The following is a 25,896-nucleotide window of genomic DNA, read 5'->3' as shown; positions in this document are numbered from 1 at the left end:
AATTGACTCCTCTACCCTGGAAAAAAGTCTCTGACGATCCACTCTGTCTATGCCCCTCATAACCTTTGATCCTTCTGATCAAACCAACTGGCCTACTTGGTCAGATGGCAACCACTTAGAAGTTAAAATCGGCACATTTATGCAGACAATACTCTCAGCATGCGCTAAAGAGCCGAGCTAATGTTGTGTGATATTAGAAAGGAGAATTCACTAATCTGTGTAAAATTTCTGTGATTTTCAATTTAAATACATTTGAAACTCTACTGCTTGCTGCTTGAACCAAATTGTTATCCCAATTAAACATATTAACATACTTTCTTAAAATAGCATGCAGAGATGTTTCACAGATTCGTTACCAATATCAAAGAGATGTGTGCCAGAGTCTTTTAGAGTCCAAAACACATAACCCTCACCAGATTAATGATGATTTCACATTTCAGCATAAGAGTAGGAGGATAGACAATGGTTCCGAGTATGAGTACACCCTTGTGGCTTATAAATAATCATTTCTCATCCTCATTGTCAAAACATTGGAATGAATTCTCCCATGTCCCTGGTTCCTTTGAAATGGGGGGGTTATATTTGGCAAGAGGTCCAAAGGTTGTGCAGGATCTTCTGCTGGTGCCGCCCATGGCAGAACAGGATACCCACTAGAGGTTGGTGATAAACTCATTATCTGCTAATAGGGCGAAGATGAAGGGCCCAAACGCCCACGTCTGATTCGCCATGACGTCAGGGGGAAAACATATCGGTGCGAAACAGGTGTCTGGACTCCCCCGAACAATGCCTGGGGCTGCTATGAGTTCAGGATGGAGGTCGATGGCAACCCAGGACTCTGAAACACCACAGTAGTGGCAGGACTCCACATTCCTGCCCACCACAGGTCTTAGTCCCAGGCTGGGAGAATTCTGGTCGTTGTCTCAGGAGGAGATAAGAGGGAATTCAGTAAATCAGTCGAGGCAGGACACAGCAGGAGATTAGATTCATTGGCGGGATCCAGGGAGATAGTCAAGGAGATGCACTGGAGAGTAAGAATGGTGAGTATCCCTATCTTGTAAAATAGGCTTTCCAGGACCATTTAGCTGCGAAGGTCATCAGGGTGTGGCCACAGCAATTATACTGAGATGGTGCCCACCAGTTTGTTAATCGCATTGGGTACACGTGGACACTGTGCCAGTCCAGGTACCTCACCAGCACCCACTTGTTTCTGTAGCCAGAACATGGGACCTGCCTACCATGGTGCAGGAGAATTTTCTCAGATTCCCATGTCCTTCATGGCCAATTTAAAATGTGTTTCAACAAAACACGCTGGGCTGGAATTCGGGCCCATGAAAATGACAGCCAGGATCCAATTCCTCGATTCCAGGCCTCATTCCCAACACCCCACATTTTGTGCAGTGCAGGATAGGTGTGCAGACTGCTGCAGGTCACAAGTCCGTACCCAGAACTCTTGAACTGGCAATCTCAAATGTGGGGATAGGCATCACTGAGCCCTCTGCAGTTTTTGTGGAGTTGGACCAGCTCTACCTTGTGTAAACAAACATTGATCAACTGGCGAAATTTCCTGGCTCCCGCTAACTGCGATTAGGAAGAAAATCCAGCCCGTCAACTTTCTTTCAAATACAAGCCACAGCCGTACCCACAATCCACCAGTGGAAGTGGGTACATCTCAAGTGACTCAGCACATGAAACCGTGTTGGAAACCATAGGTGTGGACGTGGAGATGAGGGATACGCAACTCCTGGTTCCAGGATCACTCGGACCCTCCACCATTGTGATTGCATTTGCCTTATATAGGGAAGCTTTTGATTCTGCCCCTTAGGAGGGCTTTAGGGAACAGCCAGAAATGGTGGAGATCCAGCGAAGTCAGTCTCCACCATTTTACGCGAGGTTCTTCCAGTGGACGTGTGACAGGAGTAAAATCTCAACCCCATGAATGTTTAGGCTTCTTGTCTGTCTCTCTGCTGGAATTCAGAGCCTTAAAAAATCTCATCTCAGCCAAATCAGATTAGTCACCCTGCTCAATGACAGGCCCATTTTCTTTTTCTTCACAAACAATCATCTAATCCAGCCGACAAAACAAATGACATCCTTCAATGAATAAAGCAGAATACTGAATCAAACTTTACCAGCAAAATCATTTCTCTTTGAAGTTGTAAATGTGAAAAAATACCGTGTCTTTTCAATGGAACCCATTTGTTGATGGAGGTCTATGAGCTCCATTAGTTGTTTCTGCAGGGCCTTCTCTTTTCCTTGAATCTGTCTGATAAAGGGATGCTCCAGGAGGTTAGAGACAGTTGGGCGATGTTCAAAGTCTTTAATGAGACATCTGTAATAACGGGGACAGCAAGATGAGAGTTAAAAATGGTCCCTTCAGCCAACTTAACATTTTGTGGAAAGCAAATGGGTGATTTCACAAGTGTTTGTTTTTATTAAGTGTGTCCAGCTTCTTCGTGGTGGTTCTACATGAACACTTCAAATGTTTCATACTGTTGGTCAGATTTCAAAAACCAAACTTGGTGTTGCAAGCTAATTTCGGACAGCACAAATTAATACAACAAACTGTTGATTAACATAAGGCTAAAACCATGGTGCATAAATATTGATGCAAGTGTTATGGATGTTTGTTTTACATTCCTTGGTCTGCTGTTCAAATGGGAAAGAGGAAAAAAAATGGTAAAAACTGGGAAAAAAGAATGCTGTCTGAACTGTGTTTTCCTGTTGGTGGTGAAGATGTTGCAATGCTCTTTTTGAGTATGTTTATAATGTCACTCTACACAGCAGCCCTCCTCCTTAACCTGCTTACACAGCTGATGAAGGCAAATTATACAAGGGTGTTTAAAAACTTGAATATATGGGTGGCACGGTAGCACAGTGGTTAGCACTGTTGCTTTACAGCGGCAGGGTCCCGGAGTCGATTCCCACTTGGGTCACTGTTTGTGCAGAGTCTGCATGTCCTCCCAGTGTCTGCGTGGGTTTCCTCCGGGTGCTCCGGTTTCCTCCCACAAGTCTCGAATTGGACATTTTGAATTCTTCCCCTGTGTACCTGAACAGACACCGGAGTGTGGTGATTTTAACTTCATTGCGGTGTTAATGTAAGCCTACTGGTGACACTAATAAAGATTATTATTATTAAGTGTTTGTTTGCAACTGTACAGAACAGGATCAATATACCTATATCTGAGATAGACAGATTTTTGGTGTCTCAAAGGGTCAATGGGTATGGGGGGCAGCTGGAAAAATGGAGTTGAAGCCAAAAATCAACCATGATCGTACTGAATGCGGGAGCAAGCTCAAATGGCCGTCTGGTTTCTCAGTCATTCGCTGGCAGCGGGATTCTTTGGTCCTACCTTCAGCAGGTTTCCTGGTGGCATGGGGTGACTTCAATGGGAATTTCCATTGACAGTGGCGGAAGCAGAGAATCCTGCTACCAAGGAATGGCGAGCCACCTCCAAGAAACACACGGTTGGGAGGCCAGTAAATCCCGCCCCAGTTCCTATGTCTTTTCGCCATTATGATTTTAGCATGCAGAAATGTAGGAATTTCCAGAGCCAGAAGGAACTGTGCAATGGGAATTTATCACAAGGCAAAATATCATATCAGAGCTTTCAGCTAGTGCACAGCTTTGTATTCGGGGAGGGTATGTCAAAAAACCGGACACTGGTGCAGCCCATACCACTTCTGATTGTTATTCATGGGGATCAGGGGTTATGAGGATGAGGCACCCTCAATTATGACGCGAGAGCAAGGTCGGTAATCAAAAGGCTTTAATCTACAGAGAACTGAACAGAATCCGAGAGAAGTGTGCTCACCACATGGAGCCTTATCCTATATACACGGTTCACTGAGCCTTTGCCCGCTTTGGAGGGGGGGGGTGTATCAGGGGTGATTAGGGTGATCGGTGCTGTTGCCGGCTGGGTGGCAGGGGGCGCTATGGGGGGGGGGAAACATCGGGGTCGGTGGGAGAGCCAGCGGGTGCCAGGTCTCGCAGAGAGACAGTATCCTGCCTGCCGTCGGGGTGCTCGACGTAGGCATATTGAGGGTTTGCGTGCAGCAGGTGGACCCTCTCGACTATTGGATCCGTTTTATGGCTCCTCACGTGTCTCCGGAGTAGGACTGGACCCGGAGTCGTCAGCCAGGGTGGAAGCGAGACCCCAGAGATGGACTTCCTGGGAAAGACAAACAAACGATTGTGAGGGGTCTCATTCGTGGCCGTACAGAGCGACCTAATGGAGTGCAGGGCATCGAGTAGGACCTCCTGCCAGCGGTAGACTCCTTGACCGTAGGGCTAGGAGGACAGCCTTCCAAACTGTCGCGTTCTCCCTCTCCACTTGCCCGTTTCCCTGCGGGTTATAGCTCGTCGTTCTGCTCGAGACGATGCCCTTGTTGAGCAGCTACCGACGCAGCTCATCGCTCATGAACGATGTACCCCGGTCGCTGTGGATATAAGCGGGGAAACCAAACAGTGTGAAGATGCTGCGCAGTGCCTTGATCACGGAGGCCAAGGTCATATCGGGGCAGGGGACAGCAATAGGGAAGCGGGAGAACTCATCGATGACGGTGAGGAAATAGATGTTGCGGTTGGTGGACAGGAAGGGCCCTTTGAAGTCCACACATAGTCGCTCAAAGGGCCCAGAGGCCTTTATCAGGCGGGCCTTGTCTGGTCGATAGAATTGCGGTTTGCATTCCGCACAGATCTGGCATGCCTTAGTCATGGCCTTGACCTCCCCTGTGGAGTAGGGTAGGTTGCGGGACTTGATGAAGTGGGCAAGCCGGGTGACCCCCGGGTGGCAGAGATCATCATGGATGGATCTCAGGCGGTGCAATTGCGCGTTGGCTCACGTGTTGCGGGACAGGGTATCTGGGGACTCGTTGAGCTTCCCCGGGCGATATTTAATATCGTACGTATAAGTGGAGAGCTCTATTCTCCACCTCAGAATTTTGTCATTCTTTATTTTGCCCCGTTGTGCGTTATCGAACATAAAGGCGTCCGACCGTTGGTCGGTGACGAGGGTGAACCTCCTACCGGCTAGGTAGTGCCTCCAGTGTCGCACGGCCTCCACTATGGCTTGTGCCTCCTTCTCGACTGCAGAGTGCCGGATTTCCGAGGCGTTGAGGGTTCGGGAGAGGAACGCTACTGGCCTGCCTGCCTGGTTGAGGGTAGCAGCCAGGGCGACGTCTGATGCGTCGCTTTCTACTTGGAAGGGGATGGCTTCGGCCACCACGTGCATGGCGGCCTTGATGATGCCGGCCTTGATACGGCTGAAAGCCGACTGGGCCTCAGCCGTCAGGGGAAAAAACATGGTCTTAATGAGTGGTCGGGCTTTGTTCGCATATCTGGGGACCCACAGGGCGTAATAGGAGAAAAGCCCCAAGCACCGTTAGAGTGCCTTGAGGCTACGGGGAAGGGGAAGTTCCTTAGGGGACGCATGCGGTCGGGGTCTGGGCCTGGGACCCCAATGTCCATGACGTAGCCGAGGATGGCTAGCCGGGTTGTGTGGAACACGCATTTCTCTTTGTTGTACGTGAGATTGAGGGCCTGGGCGGTCTGGAGGAACTTCCTCAGGTTTGCGTCGTGGTCCTGCTGATCATGGCCGCAGATGGTGACGTTGTCCAAGTACGGGAAGGTGGCCCGTAAGCCGTACTGGTCCACCATATCATCCATTGCCCTCTGGAAAACATAGACTCCATTTGTGACACAAAAAGGGACCCTGAGGAAGTGAAAAAGCCGACCGCTGCTTCGGAAGCCGTGTAGGGGCGGTCCTGTGGGCGGATAGGGAGTTGATGATTGGCCGATTTAAGGTCGACCGTGGAGAATACACGATACTGGGCGATTTGGGTCACCATTTCTGCTATGCGGGGAAGTGGATACGCATCGAGTTGCGTAAAGCGGTTTATGGTCTGGCTATAATCCACGACCATTCACTGCTTTTCCCCGGAGCGGACTACCAATACTTGAGCCCTCCAAGGGCTGTTGCTGGCCTCTAGCTGCTGAACCTCTGACTTGATGAAGGTCTTGTCTTGGGTACTGTACCGGCGACTCCTGGTGGCGACGGGCTTACAGTCAGGAGTGGGGTTCGCGAAGAGGGAGGGTGGCGCAACTTTGAGTGTCGCAAGGCTGCAGACCGTGAGTGGGGGCAGGGGCCTGCCGAACTTCAGTGTCAGGCTCCGGTGGCTGCACTGAAAGTCCAGACCGAGCAGCAGGGGGGTGCAGAGACGAGGGAGGATGAAGAGTTTAAATCGGGTGTATTCAGTGCCTTGAATTGCGAGGTCAGCGACACAATACCCCGTGATTTGTACCAAGTGGGACCCCGAAGCGAGGGCGATAGTTTGGGAGTTGGGGTGGGTGTGCAGGGAGCAGCGCCTTACCATGTCTGGATGGATAAAGCTCTCCGTGCTCCCGGAGTCGAATAGGCAGGGAGTGTCGTGGCCGTTGACTTAAACCCGCATCATCGAGTTCCGCAGGTGCTTTGGCCGCGATTGATCGAGTGTGATCGCACTTAGTTGCGGGCCGTCAGAGTCTAACTCACAAAATGGCCGCCCGGAGTCACAAGATGGCCGCCGCCACCGGTCGAACGTGTCAGGTTTCGAAGATGGCCGCCGCCAAGATGGCCGCTCCCATGACTCGCACGAGGTCGATGGTGCGTCGGAAGTGGGCGTGCCCGGCTGCAGCGCGGCCGTGTTGCGGGGCCTGTGAGACTGGGAGCTTGATTTCTGGGCCTGGTGAGGGTTTCGTTTGTGGCCTTTGGGCCCAGCCAGGCAGACTTTAGCGAAGTGCCCTTTCTTCCCGCAGTCTTTGCAGATCGCGGAGCGGGCCGGGCAACGCTGACGTGGGTGCTGGCCTTGCCCACAGAAATAGCATGGGGAACCTCCGGAGTGAACGTATTGCCGCGCGGCACAGGCCTGTAGCGTGGCCGAGTCTGGAGGGGATCGAGAGGGGTTCGCAAGGTCCGCGGAGTATATACGGAGGTTACGGTGGGCCATTTCGAGAGAAGAGGCGAGCGTTACCGTGCCCTGGAGATCCTTTGCCCCATCTTCCAGGAGCCGCTGCCGGATGTACGAGGACCTGATACCGGACACAAGGGCCTCGCGAATATACAAGTTCCTGTGGTCTTCTGCCGTCACTGCTTTGTGGTTGCAGTTCCTCGCGAGCGCAGTGAGTCTTTCTACGAACTCGTCCAGCGTTTCCCCGGAACGCTGGCTGCAGGTTGAGAGCAAATGTCTGGCATGTACCTCGTTAGTAGGTTTTATGAAGCGTTTCTTCAGTATTTCGACCGCCGCATCATAGGTCGTAGCGTTCTCGATCATGGCGGAGAGTCGGTGGCCCACCCGGCCATGTAGTAAATGCAGCTTGCGAGTGCTGTCGACATCAGTTGTTGAGGAGTCCAGATAGTCCTCGAAACACCCGAGCCAATATTTAAACATTTCCGGGGCTTCCGGCGACCTGGCGTCCAGGTTGAGTTTCTCCGGTTTTAGAGCGCTGTCCACCTTGATGTGTCTGGAGATTAAATTGAGGCACCCTCAATTACGACGCGAGAGCGAGGTCGGTAATCAAAAGGCTTTAATCTACAGAGAACTGAACAGCATCCGAGAGAAGTGTGCTCACCACATGGAGCCTTATCCTATATACCGTTTCCTGGGGGCGTAGCCAGAGGCGGAGTCCCCCAGGGTGCCAAGCATCTTAAAGGGGCAAGGTATTAAAGGTCAGGTACCGTTTACAGCAGTTATTAATACCGTTCATCACAGGGGAGAAGGCAAGAGAATGGGGATGAGAAACATTTCAGCCATGATTAAATGGCGGAGAAGACCCGATGGGCCGAATGGCCTAATTCTGCTCCTATGTCTTATGGTCTCATGTCAGTTGTTTGTCCAAAATCATGACCTGTGTTCTCAATGAGTAAAACTGTGCACTGTCTCTGCAATGCTATTCAATGTTAATTGGTCCACTTAACGAGGCCTCACGGGCTTCTCGCCGCACATGGAGGCTCGCCAGCTGATTCATCGGCACCGCGCTCGCCAGCCCTCCTCTAACAAAGTCGAGCAGCGCTTAAGCTGCACTTGCTCAGCCAACCCCAGCCAGCTCGCAACAATGGCGCCCAGGAGACCAGCCACAAAATGCGGGGACGCTGACCTGGCAGGGTTGCTAGATGGTGTGGAGGCCTGGAGGGATGTCCTGTTCCCCTGAGGGTCCAGGAGGGTCAGCAATAGGGCAGCCAGTACTGCCTGGAACGCGGTGGCGGCGGCATTGAGCTCAGGGAATGTCATCTGGATAACTGGCCTCCAGTGCAGGAAGAAGGTCAATGACCTTACACTGGATAGCACGAGTCAGTAGGTACCAAGGCCCCCCCCCAAAACACCGCCCCCTCGCACCCCCAAGACCTTTCCACCCCCACGGGAGCATCCTCCCCAACTCTCCATGTGACCCCCAACCTCCCTCCACTTCCCTTCCCCTTCAAACCCTCCCAGCCTTCTCTTCAACCCCTCCCCCACAATGTGAACCACACGTGTGGATAATGATGCCCTCTCTGTGTCTCCTGAGGAAAAGCTAACCCACAATTGCCTGGAGAGGGCCAGACTGGCGGAGCGTTGCCAAACATCAGGGGCGGGATTCTCCGACCCACTGCCAAGTCGGACAATACCCGGGGGACGGCAATTCTCCGGGCCTGATGGGCCGAGCGGCCGTCAGTTCCTGGCCAGTGCCGCCGGCGTGAAATGGACATGGTCCCACACAGCAGGACCTGGCTGGTAGGCCGTCCAGTGGAGACCTCGGGGGGGAGGGAAGGGGTATCCGGTCCCGGGTGTGGCCCCCACGGTGACCTAACCCGCGATCGGGGTGCACCGATCTGCGGGCGGGCCTGTACCGTGGGAGCACGTCTTCCTTCCGTGCCGGCCTCTGTAGGGCTCCGCCATGGCCGGCGTGGAGAAATACCCACCTGCGCATGTGCAGAACATGCCGGCTGGTCTGCGCATGCGCCAACTAGCGCTGGCCCTTTGACGCCGGTTGGCGCTGCGCCAATCCCTCCAGCGCCGGCCTAGCCCCCGGAAGTGCGGAGGATTCCACAATTTCCGGTTGGCCCGACGCCGGAGTGGTTCGCGCCGTTCTTGCCGCTGGCGTTGGGCCATCCCGCCAATTGCAGGAGAATCCCGCCGCAGAATCCTCACCTCCTTTGAGGAGCGGGCCCTGGAGGTGAGGATTCTGAGGATAGGGCCGTCACCAACGTTAAGGCTGCTGGACGTCGCGGATGTGAGGAATCACCAGGCTCCAACCGGAGGACCTGTCAAATGTGAGTTGTTATTGCCTCACTGAATGACCCATCCCTCCCACTGACCACGTGTCCATTCTCCCGCAGGTCCTCCAACCGATGGCGCCGACCCATCCCGGGTGGCCCTCTTTTCAGTCTCCCAGGAGTGCATATCGGAGGAGAGCTCTGAGGAGACCACCATAATAGTCGTCATGGGAAGAGTGGGGAATTGTATTTGACAATAAACACCCTTGTGCACAACCAGTAAGATGTCTCCGTCACTTTCGTCCGCAATACGGGCCGACCTTCGAACCCTTGGCCTATCTCTCCCGACATCTCCCCCCAGCTCTCCCCAGGCACACTGCGTGCAGGTGATGGGTGTAAACGAGCACTCAGCAGACAGGCAAGGGTCAGACTATGGCGTAGATTGAGGAGCACTGGCTCTCACTCCCTGCGGTTTAACATCACTCCCCCTGCCCTTGACAGTGACCCGCTGATGGTGCCGACACAGTCCCAGCACCCTGGAGTTATGTGACAGGGAGGCAGTGGGAGGATGGGAAATGGGAGTCGGGGGGTGACAGGCCAGGCCACATCCTAAGTGAACCGGACGAGTATGAGGGCCTCCCTGGCCCTCCGGGCTTGCTGAACCTTCGCCACTCCCGTCTGCCCTGCAGCCTCCGGCTGGTCCTCAGGTTCCTCCCTGCCCCGTCCTCTAGCCCCTGCTGTTCCAGTGCCACCTAATCATCCTCCATCGTCCTCCGAGGTGAGCAAATGTTCATCATCACCAATCTCCAGCTCGTCGCCGTGCTGCTGTGCAAGGTCGTGGAGGGCGACCACAAAACGGGTGGTCCTCCGGGCGATGTACTGGAGTGCACCACCAGAGCGGTCAAGGCATCGGAATTGTTCGAATTGAGGAGTCCGATACACCACTCAATCACAGTCCACGTGGCTGCATGGGCCTCATTGTAGCTGGGCACCGCTACGGTCACCAGCCTCCATACTGGCACCATTAGCCAGGTCCTCAGATGGACCCAGCCGTCCATCCTGGGGTGCTCCTCGAAGAGGGCAAGGATCACCCCCTGGACCTAGGACATCCTGGCGATGGCGGAGAACCTGCAGCCGGGCATCTTGCTGGTTTTGGTCCATGTCAATGATGATGTAGTTTTACATCGGGGGAAACAGGGCATCTGTGACCTGTCAGATGCACCTCTGGGCAGTGGCCTGTGAGATACCACACTGGTCCCCTTCGAGCCCTTGAATGATCCTGAGGCATAAATATTTAGGGCTGCAGTGACCTTGACGACCACCGGGAGCGGGTGCACTCAAAGTGTGATTGGGATGTTAGGCAATGACTCCCACATGCTACATGGCCTGTCCACCCATGGGAAACCACTTGGATTGTTTGATGTGCTCACTTAACCATGATTGGCAATTCCCTATTAGCAATAGCCTTCAGCAGCATGGCCAATGACCTCGGCAGTCAATGGGGGTTATTGGTGGTCGGAGGCCCGAAGGGCAGGGACAAGGGCTGCCCCAGGACAGGGAAACACGATCCAGGAATTGGATGGTGGTGCCACGCGCAGTTGCTCCCCCCCCCCCCGCCCCAGTTTCCCCCACAAAAGACTTCCCCCATTCCCATGGCTGCCCACCCCTGTGGAAGGTCCCCCACCCCCAACCGAGGGTCCTCCATCCCCAGCCGAGGGTCCTCCACCCCCAGCCGAGGGTCCTCCATCCCCAGCCGAGGCTGCTCTATCCCCAGCCGAGGGTCCATTATCCCCAGCCGAGGGTCCACTATCCCCAGCCGAGGGTCCTCCATCCCCAGCCGAGGGTCCTCCATCCCCAGCCGAGGGTCCTCCATCCCCAGCCGAGGGTCCACTATTCCCAGCCAAGGGTGCTCTATCCCCAGCTGAGGGTCCACTATCCCCAGCCAAGGGTGCTCTATCCCCAGCTAAGGGTCCTCCATCCCCAGCCGAGGGTCTCCCACTCCCTGTTGAGCACTGAGGTAGCAAGCCCAGCACCCTCAGGCTCTTTGCCTGTGAGGACAAATGGCTACTCACATCCTTGGCTCCCCACAGAAGCCCTTCCGTCAGGTTCACGTTTTTCAAAAGGAGCACTAATTGGCACCAGTATAACCATAGAACATAGAACATTAGAACATTACAGCGCAGTACGGGCCCTTCGGCCCTCGATGTTGCGCCGACCTGTGAAACCATCTGAAGCCTATCTGACCTACACTATTCCATTTTCATCCATATGTCTATCCAGTGACCACTTAAATGCCCTTAAAGTTGGCGAGTCTACTACTGTTGCAGGCAGGGCGTTCCACACCCCTACTACTCTCTGAGTAAAGAAACTGCCTCTGACATCTGTCCTATATCTACCACCCCTCAATTTAAAGCTATGTCCCCTCGTGTTGGTCATCACCATCCGAGGAAAGAGACTCTCACTGTCCACCCTATCTAACCCTCTGACTATCTTATATGTCTCTATTAAGTCACCTCTCAGCCTTCTCCTCTCTAACGAAAACTACCTCAAGTCCCTGAGCCTTTCCTCGTAAGACCTTCCCTCCATACCAGGCAACATCCTAGTAAATTCCTCTGAACCCTTGTTGGGGAGGTCGATGAATGACAGGATGCCGTAGGATATGAGGTCGCTCTTCTTAATTGGATGGAAATGGGGCTTAAGTGGTGATAATTGGTTTCTCGCCACGATCCCGGTTTTGCCTATGGGAGTGGGCCGGTTGTATCGCAAACTGTTTTGCGCCTGGCACGGTTCTCGTTTTCTGCCTGTCCCGCTATTCACCGACCTTGCTACGCTTGAGCGGGAGCGTAACGAGGCCGGAGAATCGCGTTCAGAGTGTCAAACACAGGGGGTGATTTTGGGCCTACATTCGCCGCCTGCAAGATAGGTAGCGAAGGCGGAAAACCCCTCGAGAATCGGGAAACGTGCTTCTCACCAGAGAGATCCTGTTTCCCAATTTTCCCCACCCTCTCAGCGGCGACATCACAAGATTCAGGCCCCACCTTATTTTAATATGTTTGCATCGATTGAAATATTATTAGCTGCTCCCCAACCACATGATCTCCCTTCACTAAATATTTATACCTCTCCAACATAACACCATGTCAGCGAGGTTGACAATGCAGAGGTATTTATACCCCCTGGGTGTTGGGGAGGGGGGGGGGGGGGGAGGTAGAGGAACATGTCATGGTACAGATTGGCACTGCCAGGCTGGAACAGCCAGGTTTGCATTATGCCACCCTGGCAGTAACACTCTGTACCAGGGGGCTGTGCCAGGGGCAGGCCCTTGTGGTAGCCCCATGGGCGGTGGGGGGGGGGGGGGGGGGGGGTGGATTGACATGTGGTGCAGGGGGAGCATTGACTATTTCTTCTACAGTGTTGGTGGGAAGGTTCAATGCCATCACTGGGTGTGGGGGTGGAGAGTATGGTGGAGATGGACACGGAATGTCGTAAAGGATTGTTGAGTGGGGGGAGCCAATGATTCCTCCGTGGTGGAGGCTGGGGGCCGTTTGGCAGCAGTGTTGATCGGGGCATGCTTTAATGATCAAACATGCCCCCCCCCAGCAGTGCCTCCTGGCAGTGCTCCTGGTACAGGTACAGTGCGAGAACACTGCCAGTGGGCACTTCCAAGGTACAACGGATTCTCTTCATCAGGACCTGTCATAAACCTCGCCGATGTGACATCGGTGGTGGAAATGGGGGCTCCTAATGTGGGGGGATAATACTGCGGGGAAGCCCACTAATGAAACGATAATGTATGGCAATGACCTCATTGACGGTGAGGGTGGGGGGACACGGGAACAATCAATGGAAATTCTCACCTGCATAAAAGCCGTTTGGTGACTCCCTTTGGATTCTCTGACCCCACTGACGTTCCCGCCGACCAAAAATGGGAGGCAGAGAATCCTGGCCTCTGTTTCCCTCTTCAAAGTGCCACTCCTACCGGCGAGTAGTTCAATGGGATCTGTGGCCACTTTCTGTGTGTGCTGTTAGACTTCACCATTTGGACGTCATCTGCGAAGAGTCACTATATACAGACATCTGGGCCGGGATTCTCTGACCCCCCGCCAGGTCAGAGAATCCCTGGAGTGCGGACCGAATCCCACCCCGCTCCACCCGACGCCGGCTGCCGTATTCTCTGGCGCCGTTTTCGGGCTGGGGCGGGGTTCACGCCACGCCGGTGGGGGCCGTTGGCAGCAGCCCCCCCGGCAATTCACCAGGCCCCGATGGGCCAAGCGGCCGTCCGTTTTTGGCCAGTCTCCCGGCGTGGATTAAGCATGGTCCCACACATTGGGACTTGACTGCGCGGAGAAGAGAACCCCCCGCCCATGCGCCAGAATACACCGGCCGGTCTGCGCATGCACGGAACCACGCCAGTGGTTCTGCGCATGCACAAGATCACGCCGGCCCTTTGGGGAATGCGCGAACTCGCACTGTCCCTTCGCCGCCGGCTGAAGTGACGCCAACCCCTCCGGCATCCACCTTGCCCCCAGAAGTGCAGGGAATTTTGGTCGGTGGTTGGCGACGATCTCCCGCTGGTGTGGGGACTTAGTCCCCAGAAGGGAGAATCCTGCTGCTGATGTTGACTGTTTACATTCCTGTTCCATTTTAGGCATGTCTGGGCTAGTTGAGGGGAGCTTATTACTTCCCTGAATAAAATTAGCCAGCTCAGAATAGGTCAAAACTGGAAACTTGTCTCCATGGTTCAGTTCCAGGTTAGTGGAGCAATGTGTCCTATGAGCCACAAATTGTTCGATTGAAAAGGACAAAATAAAATACAGAACCAAACTAGTTAAGAATTCTAATTTGAAGTGCATAGGAATTGTTCAGTCTGTGTTTATCCATTGCAAACTCTTGAGTGTTTTTGTTTTGAGGCTTATTTTATTGATGTTCAGTCCTGACTGTAACGAAACTTCAGTCTAGGCCTGGAAACCAAATTGTTTTTATTAGAGGTTTATTACAACTGGGTTTCGAATGAGGATCCACTGAGAACAGCTATTTAATTATATATGTTTGCAGATTTACTGTTGTGGTGATTACTATGTCGACATTTAGATTCAACGCCAGAGACAAGAAGCTATTTGGTGATCAAAGGCATGCTGCTTGGCTGAATTTCCCATACTGTCAGATGACACTTTGCATTAGAATTGTGCAAGGGTCAGTCCACAAAACGCTGAAGGAAATTCACTCGGAGAAGAATTTGCCAAACTCAATATTGTCACAAGTTGAGCAGAATCACACCAGCAAAGCCTGAAAGAATATCTGAGTTTCACCTCCAAAAGCAGTGTAAATTCCTATTGCATTTACAACAAATAATTAAACATATCATAAAGAATTGCTGAATGGTGGCATCTCTTCAAAAGTCCAGCCTAATCAAACAAACGTTCTTACAAATTGTCTTTGTTAATTATTTACACGTTGAATTGCATCCATTTTCTTCATTAAATTCCAAATACACAATGAATACAACTTAACCCGGTCATGCATGGTTTTGCCGGAAGTCAAATCTAAGGTTATGTTGGTTAGGATTTTCCACTCCTGCTAGCATTGTGCAGGTTCAGTGACAGGAGCAATAAATATCATGATATAAGGCCAAAGTCGGGTTTCCGTCGGCGTGAAAGCTTGCTGCGATCGTCCCCTTAACCCTTCAGTGGCAGGTCGTGTTTCCCATGATTCAATGTCTTTGCATCACATTATCGGGCCAATACACATCCCCATCAAGAAAATCCATCCATAGCTGCGTGATGTAAACGGTGGGAACCTGGCAAGCATCCTCTATGGGGAACTTTGGAGACACATCGGCACTCGCAGAGTGGCTCCACCTATTGATGGGGCTGACATTGGGATACAGGCTCTGACTGGAGGTGACCAGCACTTTATTTTGGGGTGACCAGGCTCTGGCTGGAGACGACCAGCTTTGACTCGGGGTTACGCCATGCACAACCTGAGGAAATCTTCAAGGGAGACAATATCGAGCATGAGGCAATGGTGATGTCCAAGCAAAGCAGATGAGCTTGTGACGTGCTCATTGCTGCAAGATTCATGAAGGGTGATGAAGAGATCCAATGAGGATATCTCATTATCTTCACACAGCTTCTCTGAGCATTTACCTGCCATCTGACGGAAGGCAGCCTACACCCTCTGTGGTAAGACTCCTGTCATGTGGAAGGAGCCCATAGTCTCTACATTGCAGGAGAATGATGATGACTTGCAGTGGGGACAGTGCATAGAGCCTCAAAGGGCTTCTGTGAATATCTGACTCCTCTCTGGCTGATGGCAGCTCGATTGCTCTCAATGATTATTGTCATATCATGGCGATGCAGTGGGGAAAGTTCGACCTCCTGATCTTATGGCATCCTCATGAGCTGTACCCTTGAGGTTCGGTATCACCGGAGGCTGAGACATATGGGATAGAGGGCTTGTACTTCAGAAAGTGCAGAGAGCACGTATGGACAGTGACTGGAATGAGTGATGCTAGCCCTCTACATTGTGGGAGACCTCATTCCCTACGAGATACAGACATGACTGACATGTTCAGTCTCCGTGAGGGGAAGCCACCAATATGCTGGCAGCCTTGCAAAAAGCACATTTAGAAATGGCGTCCCGATCTCTCGCTACACTGGAAAGTTCCGGCTAGCGGAGTGCCCCACTGTCAAACAATCAAAAACAAGCTGAACAAGCGTAACGCTAGACATACCTCTCAGAGGGAAGTAAGAGATTGCTGTGTTCTCTGTTTTACGGAGACATGGCTCACCCCTGCCTCGCCATACAACTTGAGGGCTTCTCAATACACTAAATGGGTCGCACGGCATCATCGGACAAAGCGAAGGGTGGAGGGATTTGCCTCCTCATCAACTCCTCCTGGTGCTCAGATGTGGCGATCCTGGCAAACTACTGCTCCCCGGATTTGGAATACCCGAGTGTGAAGTGCCGCACATACTACTTCCCACGTGAGTTCACTTCTGCCATTATCACGGCAGTCTATATCCCACGCCAGGTGGAAGTGAAGAAAGCGTTATAAATAACAATGAAACAGAACAGCCAGAGGCCTTGTTCATTGTGGCCAAGTTCAAAAATATGCTGCCAAACCTCCGCCAAAACATCTCCTATCCCAACAGGGGTGGCAACATACTTGATCACTGCTACACAAACATCAAGGGTGTCTCCCGAGATATCCCCCGAACGCACTTCGGAAAATCAGACCACAAGACGTTGCTCCTTCACAAGGCATACAAGAAGAAACTTAAGGAGGAGAATCCAATTAAGGAGGTCTTCCAATGCTGGTCCAAGGCAAAAGAAGAGATCCTACGTGACTGATTGGACTGGTCCATATTCAAGAACTCAGTGGTCAACCTAAACGAGTATGCCACCACCGTCACAGACTTAATTCGTAAAGTGTAGAAGATTGCGTGCTAAAGAAGGTAGTAGCTGTGTTCCCCAACCGGAAATCATGGTTTAACCGGGAGATTCACGCCCTACTGAAGGCCAGGTCTGAGGCGTTCAAGACCCTTACTTATACAAGGAATCTAGGTAAAAGATCCACAAAGCCATCAGGAAGACAATACCAGACTAAGCTAGTGTCACAGACTAACGGCACGGACTCTCATCGCTTGTGGCAAGGCTTAAATAACACAACGGGCTACAATGCAAAGCTGAGTAGAATCTCCAGCAATAGCCCCGATGAACCAATGCATTCTATGCTCGTTTTGAGCAGGAAACCAGCAAACCATTGTCAACTGCCCCAGCAGCCTCATACACATCCATACCATCCGTCATAACTTCCAAAGTCAGATTGGTCTTCTTGAAAGCGAACCCTCGGAAAGCAACAGGTTGTGCACTCATATCCTACATGGAACAACTGGTGGGTGTGTTTGTGGACATCTTCAACTTCTCCCTACTCCGTTCCAATGTTTCCACCTGCTTCAAGAAGACCACCATGAAACCAGTGCCAACGAAGGACCAGGCAACGTACCTCAATGGCTACCATCCACTGGGCCTTGACATCAATCATTATGAAGTGGTTCGAGAGGTTGGTCATGGGACACATCAGCTCCATACTCCCAGAATGTCTTGATCCACTCCAATTTGCATACCGCCACAACCGATCCACAGCAGACACCAGTCCCCTGGCCCTACATTCATCCTTGGAACATCTCGATAACAAGGACTCCTACATCAGACTCCTATTTATTGACTACAGCTTCGCCTTCCACATCATAATCCCAGCCAAGCTCTTATCAACACTCCAAACGCTAGGTTTCGGCACCTCCCTCTGCAACAGGATCCTCGACTTCCTGACCCACAGACCACAATCAGTAAGGATAAACAATAACACCTCGTGTGCAGTAGTCCTCAATACTGGGGCCCCGCAAAACTGCATTCGTGGCCCCCTACTATACTCCCTATACATATACGACTGTGTGGCAAAATGTGGCTCCAACTCCATCTACAAGTTTCCTGATGACACGACTGTAGTGGGTTGGATCTCAAACAATGAGTCAGAGTATAGGAGGGAGATAGAGAACCTAGTGGTGTGGTGTAACAACAACAATCTCTCCCTCAATGTCAGTAAAACTAAGGAGTTGGTCATTGACTTCAGGAAGCGAAGCAGCGGACACACCGCTGTCTGCATCAAAGTTGCCAAGGTGGAGATGTTGACAGCTTCAAATTCCCAGATGTGCACATCACTACGACAAAGAAAGCACAACAGCGCCTATACTTTCTCAGGAAATTAAGCATATCCACATTAACTCTTACCAATTTTTACAGATGCACCATAGAAAGCACCCTATCCCAGGCTGCATCACAGCCTGATGTGGCAACTGCTTAGCTCAAGACCACAAGAAACTACAGAGAGTTGTGAACGCAGCCCATTCCATCACGCAAACCCGCTTCGCATCCATTAACTCTGTCCACACTTCCCGCTGCCTTGGGAAAGTGGGCAGCATAATCAAAGACCCCTCCCACCCGGGATATTATCTCTTCCAGTCTCTTCCTTTGGGTAGGAGATACAAAAGTCCGAGAACACGCACTAACAGATTCAAAAACAGCTTCTTCCCTGCTGACACTCTTATGGACTGAACTGATCTCTCGACACATCTTCTCTACTGAGTAGCAGTAAACTCTGAATGCTTCACCCGATGTCTATGTATTTACATTGTTTATTTATTGTATGTCTTATGTTTTTTTATGTATGGAATGATCTTCCTGAACTGTATGCAGAACAGTACTTTTCACTGTACCTCGATACATGTGACAATAAATCCAAATCCAAAATTCCCAGTGTGGCAACTTCTTTCCATCCCACACTTAAATACACACTTAATAATAAAGTGAATAGGGCGAGAGATCGGTTTCCTGCACCAGACATTTCCATGGCCCTGATCGTGCTACCGCCCAGCAATCAGGACTCCAGGATGAATCTGATGTATAAATCTTCCACACGGTGTAAGTAGATCCCGCAGAATAGAGATCAAAATACAAGGATGCAATTACATGAATCAGCATTCCTATAATTTTGGGAGATATGTGCTTGAAATGTCTTCCTCGACTAGGTGTCCCAAGTGGTACAGGTAATTTCAATGGCTCCAAGGATCCTCAGCCACGTTATGTTGAAACTAGTGAGTAATTTGAGTCGGTGAGAAATAATCCATAGCAAGCAGCCGACAGTCAAAGTGAAAGTCCTGCTTGACAACTTCATTGAATTCCTTGAAGAGATAACAGTCTACTTCATAGAATAGGCTGCAGAGCTGATCCCTGTTTGTATTGCCAAAAAGCCAGAAGAGAAATGAAAGCGTGCTGTTCAATCCAACTCAAAGGCTGATAAGGTGAGAGAACATGACGAGCATTCAAACACTGGGGCGCAAGCTCCTGGATCTGGTGCCCAACTGGCTGATCTTCCTTGGAACTTCACTCAAGTGGCCATTATTAATTGGAAAAGGAACCCAATATAATGTGAATGGTGCCTCTGCTGCCAGCAATATACAACCAATACTGAACCCCCAGAATGTGATACCAGCTCAAAAACGAAAGGCAGCAGTAGTAATAGCAATCACACTGAGAGAATAATAATATAATAATAATAATCTTTTTATTGTCACAAGTAGGCTTACATTAACACTGCAATAAAGTTACTGTGAAAACCCCCGAATCGCGACACACCGGCATCTGTTTGGGTACACGGAGGGAGAATTCAGATTGTCCACATTCTCTAACACGCTCGCCTTTTGGGACTCGGGACTTGTGGGAGGAAACCAACTCTTCAGCTGTGAATCTTAGTAAGTTCTGAACTGGTAAAAATCAATGTCTTGGATGCGCAGTCAGGGCAACTAGCACAAGTTGCATTATGAATTTCACCATCGCACATTAACTTGTTGTTAGAATTGACATCATTTTAGTTACTGCAAATGTCCCTGTTTTCTAGAGGTGTACAGACGTGAAGAGATGAGAAAATCACTAGACCACATACTGCCGCCATGCTGTGTTAACTCAATGTTATTAACATTATGTAGCTCTTTGTTGAGGCTATTCCCCCCGTGGTTGATGCTCAGTAATTACAACTGGAAAAATAAATCGTTTTATGAAGAGCTTCCATCTCACTGAGGAGGCTTCAAGCCATTCTATGTGCAACAACTTGCTCTGAAAACTCTACTCACATTCTGACAGCTGTGACAAATTCCGCCACAGCAGCTGAGACAATTCACAGCCTCCTAAAATAATCAACAACATTCTAAATAAAGCAATCCACTACATTCTAAAAGGTAAATTCATCTTATTGACCAATGTTATTGGATCCTTTAGAAAGTTTGAAGATCCAGATCCAGATCTTCACCAAAAACTAATAAGTTCTTCATTGAGCCCTAACTATGTGATTGCCATGTTTTTCCACTGAAATCTGTCCATTAATTTTTGAAATATGATTGGCAGACAAATAGACAAACAAATCAGGGTGAAAATATTACCTCTGGGCAATTTTAGTGATGAAGGTGAGCCGAAGATATTAAGGGGTGAATCTTTTTTTAAAAATTTAGATTACCCAATTATTTTTTCCAATTAAGGGGCAATTTTAGCGTGGCCAATCCACCTACTCTGCACATTTTTTGGGTTGTGGGGGCGAAACGCACGCAAACACGGGGGGAATGTGCAAACTCCGCACGGACAGTGACCCAGAGCCGAGATCGAACCTGGGACCTCAGTGCCGTGAGGCAGCTGTGCTAACCACTAGGCCACTGTGCTGCCCAAGGGGTGAATCTTGATCTTTGGTGGCTGCCTGGTGAATTACATCAGTGGAGCAAATTTAGCCGGCAGTTATCCAGAATGACAGGGTGGGGAGATTAGTTGCAAGGTTGGGGGTGGGGTGTAGTGGTGAATTGGGTTTGATGGTGAGCCAGGTGTGGCAGCAGCCCACGGTGTTCTTCTGGAGTCAGTTGCACAATAATTAAAACAACAAAAGGATCTGGGGCTGGCTTTCCGAATGAGTCCCAGGATAACTGGCCGGTACATGAGTGTCACTTTATAATACACAAATAAATGATGTTAAAATCTTATACGTTTATGGATGAACAAAAATAAATTTCTTGAAGCTGGGAATGAAACTGTGAAAGACGCTTGCAGATATCAAAAATTAAAGAAAAATAGGTTGAATTGATTTAAACAAAATATTATTTAAAAGACTTCCAGGGAAGACCTTCCCTTGGTACCTCAAAAGTACAATCAGTGTCCCTGTACAAAACATAAGTGTCAGTGTTACTCTATTTATGCTGGTCGGGCTGCATTAAAAGCAGACAGGGTGGGCCGAATTTTCCATTCTCTGTACAGAGAGCTGGCTGAGGTGAGAAAACCAGTGTGCAGCTGGCCTTGCACAGCCACCTTTTCTCAGCACATAATCCAGCACTCTGTGCGGAAAAAAATCTGCAGGCGGGCCCGCGTGGTCACGTTCCCGGGGCAGGGCCGGAAATAGATGGCAATTCTGGGAATCCCAACATCGGGGCCACATGGAGACCCCCTCCCTTCATCTAGAATGAGAATGTAGAGGCACAAATGCATACACTCAATAATAGAACATAGAACATACAGTGCAGAAAGAGGCCATTCGGCCCATCAAGTCTGCACCAACCCACTCACTTCCACCCTATCCCCGTAACCCAATAACCCCTCCAAAACTTTTTGGTCACTAAGGGCAATTTATCATGGCCAATCCACCTCACCTGCACATCTTTGGACTGTGCTAGGAAACCGGAGCACCCGGAGGAAACCCAGGCAGACACGGGGAGAACGTGCAGACTCCGCACAGACAGTGATCCAGCGTGGAATCGAACCCGAGACCCCGATGCAGTGAAGCCACAGTGCTAACCATTGTGCTACTGTGCTGCCCCATAATGAATGTGAATAAGATGCAATACCAGAACAGAATTCTCCGACCTCTCACCGGCACGCCATTCTCCGATGCGTGGCAAAACGGGCACCCGCGCATGGCGACCGGCCACTTGGAGAATCGCCGAAAACAGTCGCAGCGGCGATTCTCCGCTGGAGCAGGGATTCTCTGGGCTGGATGGGTCGAAATCCCGCCCGGCATGACCGGATGTTACACCGGCGCAGTTCTAACATGGTATAAAGCAGCGTCAGCCAGTCGCGCTGGCTGGTTTAGCTCACTTGACTAAATTGCTGGCTTTTAAAGCAGACCAAGCGGGCCAGCAGCATGGTTCAATTCCCGTACCAGCCTCCCCAGACTGCTGCCGGAATGTGGCGACTAGGGGCTTTTCACAGTAACTTCATTGAAGCCTACTCGTGACAATAAGCGATTTTCATTTTTATTTCATTTTCATTTCATTTCATATAGTTTCCTGTGGACCGCGCCCACCAGGACGCCCGCGCAGTGGGTTTCGGCATTATTCCCCAGATACCCATGGTGCAGGGGCTGATCGATGGAGTGCACATGGCCAGGCAGCCCACGTCGGAGGAAAGGGTCAAGGTACCCTGGCAGTGTGCATGACTCTTTTATACTCTTCCAATCGTTCATCCCCGCCATGTCTGAGGGACACCCCCTCTCCCACCTGTAGGGCTGGTTGCTAGGTGACAGGGGTTACCCGTTGTGGTCGTGGCTGATGATGCCTATCCGGAGGCCACAGTCCGACGCGGAGCGCCGCTACAATGATGCCCATGCAGTGACCAGGAGTGCGGTCGAGAGGTGCTTTGGGCTGCTGAAGATGCGCTTCAGGTGCCCAAGCTACTCTGGGGGAGCCCTCCAGTACCCGTCGGCCACATCGTCGTGGTCTGCTGCATCCTGCACAACATAGCCCAGCAGAGGGGTGATGTGCTGGAGGCGGAGGAGGAGGATGGTCAGGGTGAGGGGAACTCTTCTTCAGATGAGGGGGATGGCAATGGGGAAGCAGATGCACGGGACATGGGGGATGGACGGCAACAGGAGGCTGCCCAGTGCCGCCAGCTGGGCCAGCAGGCACGGGTGTCGCTGGTAGCTGTACGTTCTGGCGACCACGATGGGGGTCAACAGTGATGGGCATGGGCACAGACAGCAGCGTTCGGCATCTCCCCCATCACCGACCACCTTCACCTCCCCCACCACCGACCACCCTCACCTCCCACACCACCGACCACCCTCACCTCCCCCACCACCGACCACCCTCACCTCCCCCACCACCGACCACCCTCACCCCCCACACCAACCCCCTCACCTCCCCCATCACCGACCACCCTCACCTCCCCCGCCACCGACCACCCTCACCTCCCCCACCACCGACCACCCTCACCTCCCACACCACCGACCACCCTCACCTCCCCCGCCACCGACCACCCTCACCTCCCCCACCACCGACCACCCTCACCTCCCCCACCACCGACCACCCTCACCTCCCCCGCCACCGACCACCCTCACCTCCCCCACCACCGACCAACCTCACCTCCCCACCACCGACCACCCTCACCTCCCCCACCACCGACCACCCTCTCCTCCCCCTCCACCGACCACCCTCACCTCCCCCACCACCGACCACCCTCACCTCCCCCACCACCGACCACCCTCACCTCCCACACCACGGACCACCCTCACCTCCCACACCACCGACCACCCTCACCTCCCCCACCACCGACCACCCTCACCTCCCCCACCACCGACCACCCTCACCCCCCACACCACCGACCACCCTCACCTCCCCCACCACCGACCACCCTCACCTCCCCCACCACCGACCACCCTCACCTCCCCCACCACCGACCACCCTCACCTCCCCCACCACCGACCACCCTCACCTCCCCCACCACCGTCCACCCTCACCTCCCACACCGCCGACCACCCTCACCTCCCACACCACCGACCACCCTCACCTCCCACACCTCCCCCACCACCGATCACCCTCACCTCCCCCACCACCGACCACCCTCACCTCCCACACCACCGACCACCCTCACCTCCCCCACCACCGACCACCCTCACCTCCCACACCACTGACCACCCTCACCTCCCCCACCACCGATCACCCTCACCTCCCACACCACCGACCACCCTCACCTCCCACACCACTGACCACCCTCACCTCCCCACCACTGACCACCCTCACCTCCCACACCACCGACCACCCTCACCTCCCACACCACCGACCACCCTCACCTCCCACACCACTGACCACCCTCACCCCCCACACCACCGACCACCCTCACCTCCCACATCACCACATCACCCACATGCATACGACCCCTCCATGACATATTCACCTGCGGCACAACGGGATGGGGGCAAACGGTTGATGGTGTAAGCGGGTCTGGTACAAGGTATGGAAGATGATGACAGACCGCCGTGCGATGGGCTCTGAGCCATACATCGTTCGACAATGTCTGACTCATGGGCACATCAAGACCCTCCAGCTGGGTGGAGCAGCACACGGCCCAGACACTGCATCCCATGGCCCTGGCGTATGGCTGGGGGCGGGTTGGCGTGGGAGAACCGAGGGGATTGGGGGGGGGGGGGGGGGGGGGGGCCTCAGGTCACACGCACCAGAGCTCAACTTCTATCCCAGCGCCCCTCACACACACTGGCACACAGTCCCCGCCCACATCAGACAGAGTACAGAGGCAGCTGACATAGGTGTGGAATTCGTTTAATAACAGACGTCCTGTACATGTGCCCCTGCCCATCTAACTATTCTGTGCCCTGCACCCATGCCAACATATTCATCAGTGTCTTCCTTTCTGGCCTTCCGGGCCCTATGACTATGTCTTGGTGTTCCCCCAGACCGTACAGCAGAACTGGAGGTGGACTCCTGTGATTCCTGCCCTGTGACTACGGTCCCCTTTGGCGGCCGTTTCCTGGTGCAGCTCAGCCTGTATGGGCCAGGCTGCACCTCGGGCAATTGGGATCGTGTGGTGCTATCCTGTTCTGCCCGCTGCCCACTAGATGCACCAGGGACAGTACGGGAGGAGTAAGAGGTGGCGCGGAGTTCTGGCACCCCCCCCCCCCCCCCCGCAAGGGGAGCCAGAATGGGCCCCAGCACCTCCCCTTGGCGTGCCCGATGGCCCCCGGGGCTCTCCATGGGATGGGGGTGCGAGCGGATCCAGCACCCAGGGCACCACCATCACCTGGCACTGCCAGTCCTGGAGGCCAGTGCTGGTATCGAACAGGGTCTGAACATTCGCAGCCATGGAGCTCAGGGAGGCCGTCACCCCTGTCTGGCTCTGTACAACGCCGTCCATCACCCGGGCAATGGTGCTGATGCTCTCAGCGATAGCCTACTGGGACTGGGCCATGGACTGCTGAGACCGTACCAGGTGGGTCAGCTGGCCCTGGCTCATGGCTACCTGTAAGACGGCAGCCCTGTCCTGGGCCGTGGAGGACGCATGCACAGATAGCCCCAGGCCCTGCAAACTCAGTCCCATGCCGTCTCCACCACGGATGCCACCCGTGCGGTGTTGGCCTGTGTGGCACTCATGACCGGCACCATTTCCTGCTCCTGGACATGGATGCACTCCTGCACTTGCGTTGGCAGGTGCTGCAAACCGGCTGTCACACTGTCACGCCCCTGGGTCCCTGAATACATCGGGTATATGTGTGGGCGGGGGAACTCCAGGAACCCGGGACCCATCTGAGCGACAGGTGTTTGCCGGGGCTGGGCTGCCCACCGACTGTCCGGCCCCTCGGCTGCTCCTACCTCCACCTACTGTACCGGATCGGCTGTGTGGTGCGCACCAGTTAATGTCCCAGAAGCCTCATAACTAACATGGCCAACTATGGCAGAGTGTGCAGGGGACACTGTGACGCAACCTCGGTGTCTTCATCAGACCTGCGGTCAGGGCTACTCTGGGGTGCCATGTCCCGTATGTTCGTCCCCTCCATGGTTGTGTCGTGTTGTGTTCTTTCATGTCTGTCTGTCCCCTGTGTGCTTGTGTCCTGTGTCACCGTGCCGTGCCTGTCTGTGCTCTGTGTGCTTGTGTCCTGTGGCGTGTCTGTCTGTGCCTTGTGTGCTTGTGTCCTGTGGCGTGTCTGTCTGTGCCCTGTGTGCTTGTGTCCTGTGTCGTCGTGTCGTGCCTGTCTGTCCCCTGTGTGCTGGTGTCCTGGGTCGTCATGTCATCACTGGACTGGGCCGGGGGCTGTTGTTGGAGCCGCCCTCCCCATCGCTGCTAGAGT

The 25,896-nt window shown here is 52.7% G+C and overlaps 1 protein-coding gene across 13 annotated transcripts in view; it reads right to left on the bottom strand.

Moving 5' to 3' along the window:
* The window catches only part of myo3a (myosin IIIA), a 556,810-nt gene that overhangs the window by 301,085 nt on the left and 229,829 nt on the right, over window positions 1–25,896 (bottom strand). For all 13 annotated transcript variants that reach the window (XR_005460772.1, XM_038798143.1, XM_038798142.1 and 10 more), the window contains one exon: window positions 2,174–2,329. Coding sequence is in view for 12 of the 13 variants with exons in the window: in XM_038798143.1 (XP_038654071.1) it covers window positions 2,174–2,329 (156 nt within the window). In the remaining variant the exon portion in view is untranslated. The remainder of the gene's footprint in view (window positions 1–2,173; window positions 2,330–25,896) is intronic.

The sequence above is a fragment of the Scyliorhinus canicula genome, chromosome 5 (assembly GCF_902713615.1).
Source record: "Scyliorhinus canicula chromosome 5, sScyCan1.1, whole genome shotgun sequence".
In the NCBI taxonomy this organism is placed as follows: Eukaryota; Metazoa; Chordata; class Chondrichthyes; order Carcharhiniformes; family Scyliorhinidae; genus Scyliorhinus; species Scyliorhinus canicula.
This window is presented reverse-complemented; position numbering and strand designations above follow the sequence as displayed.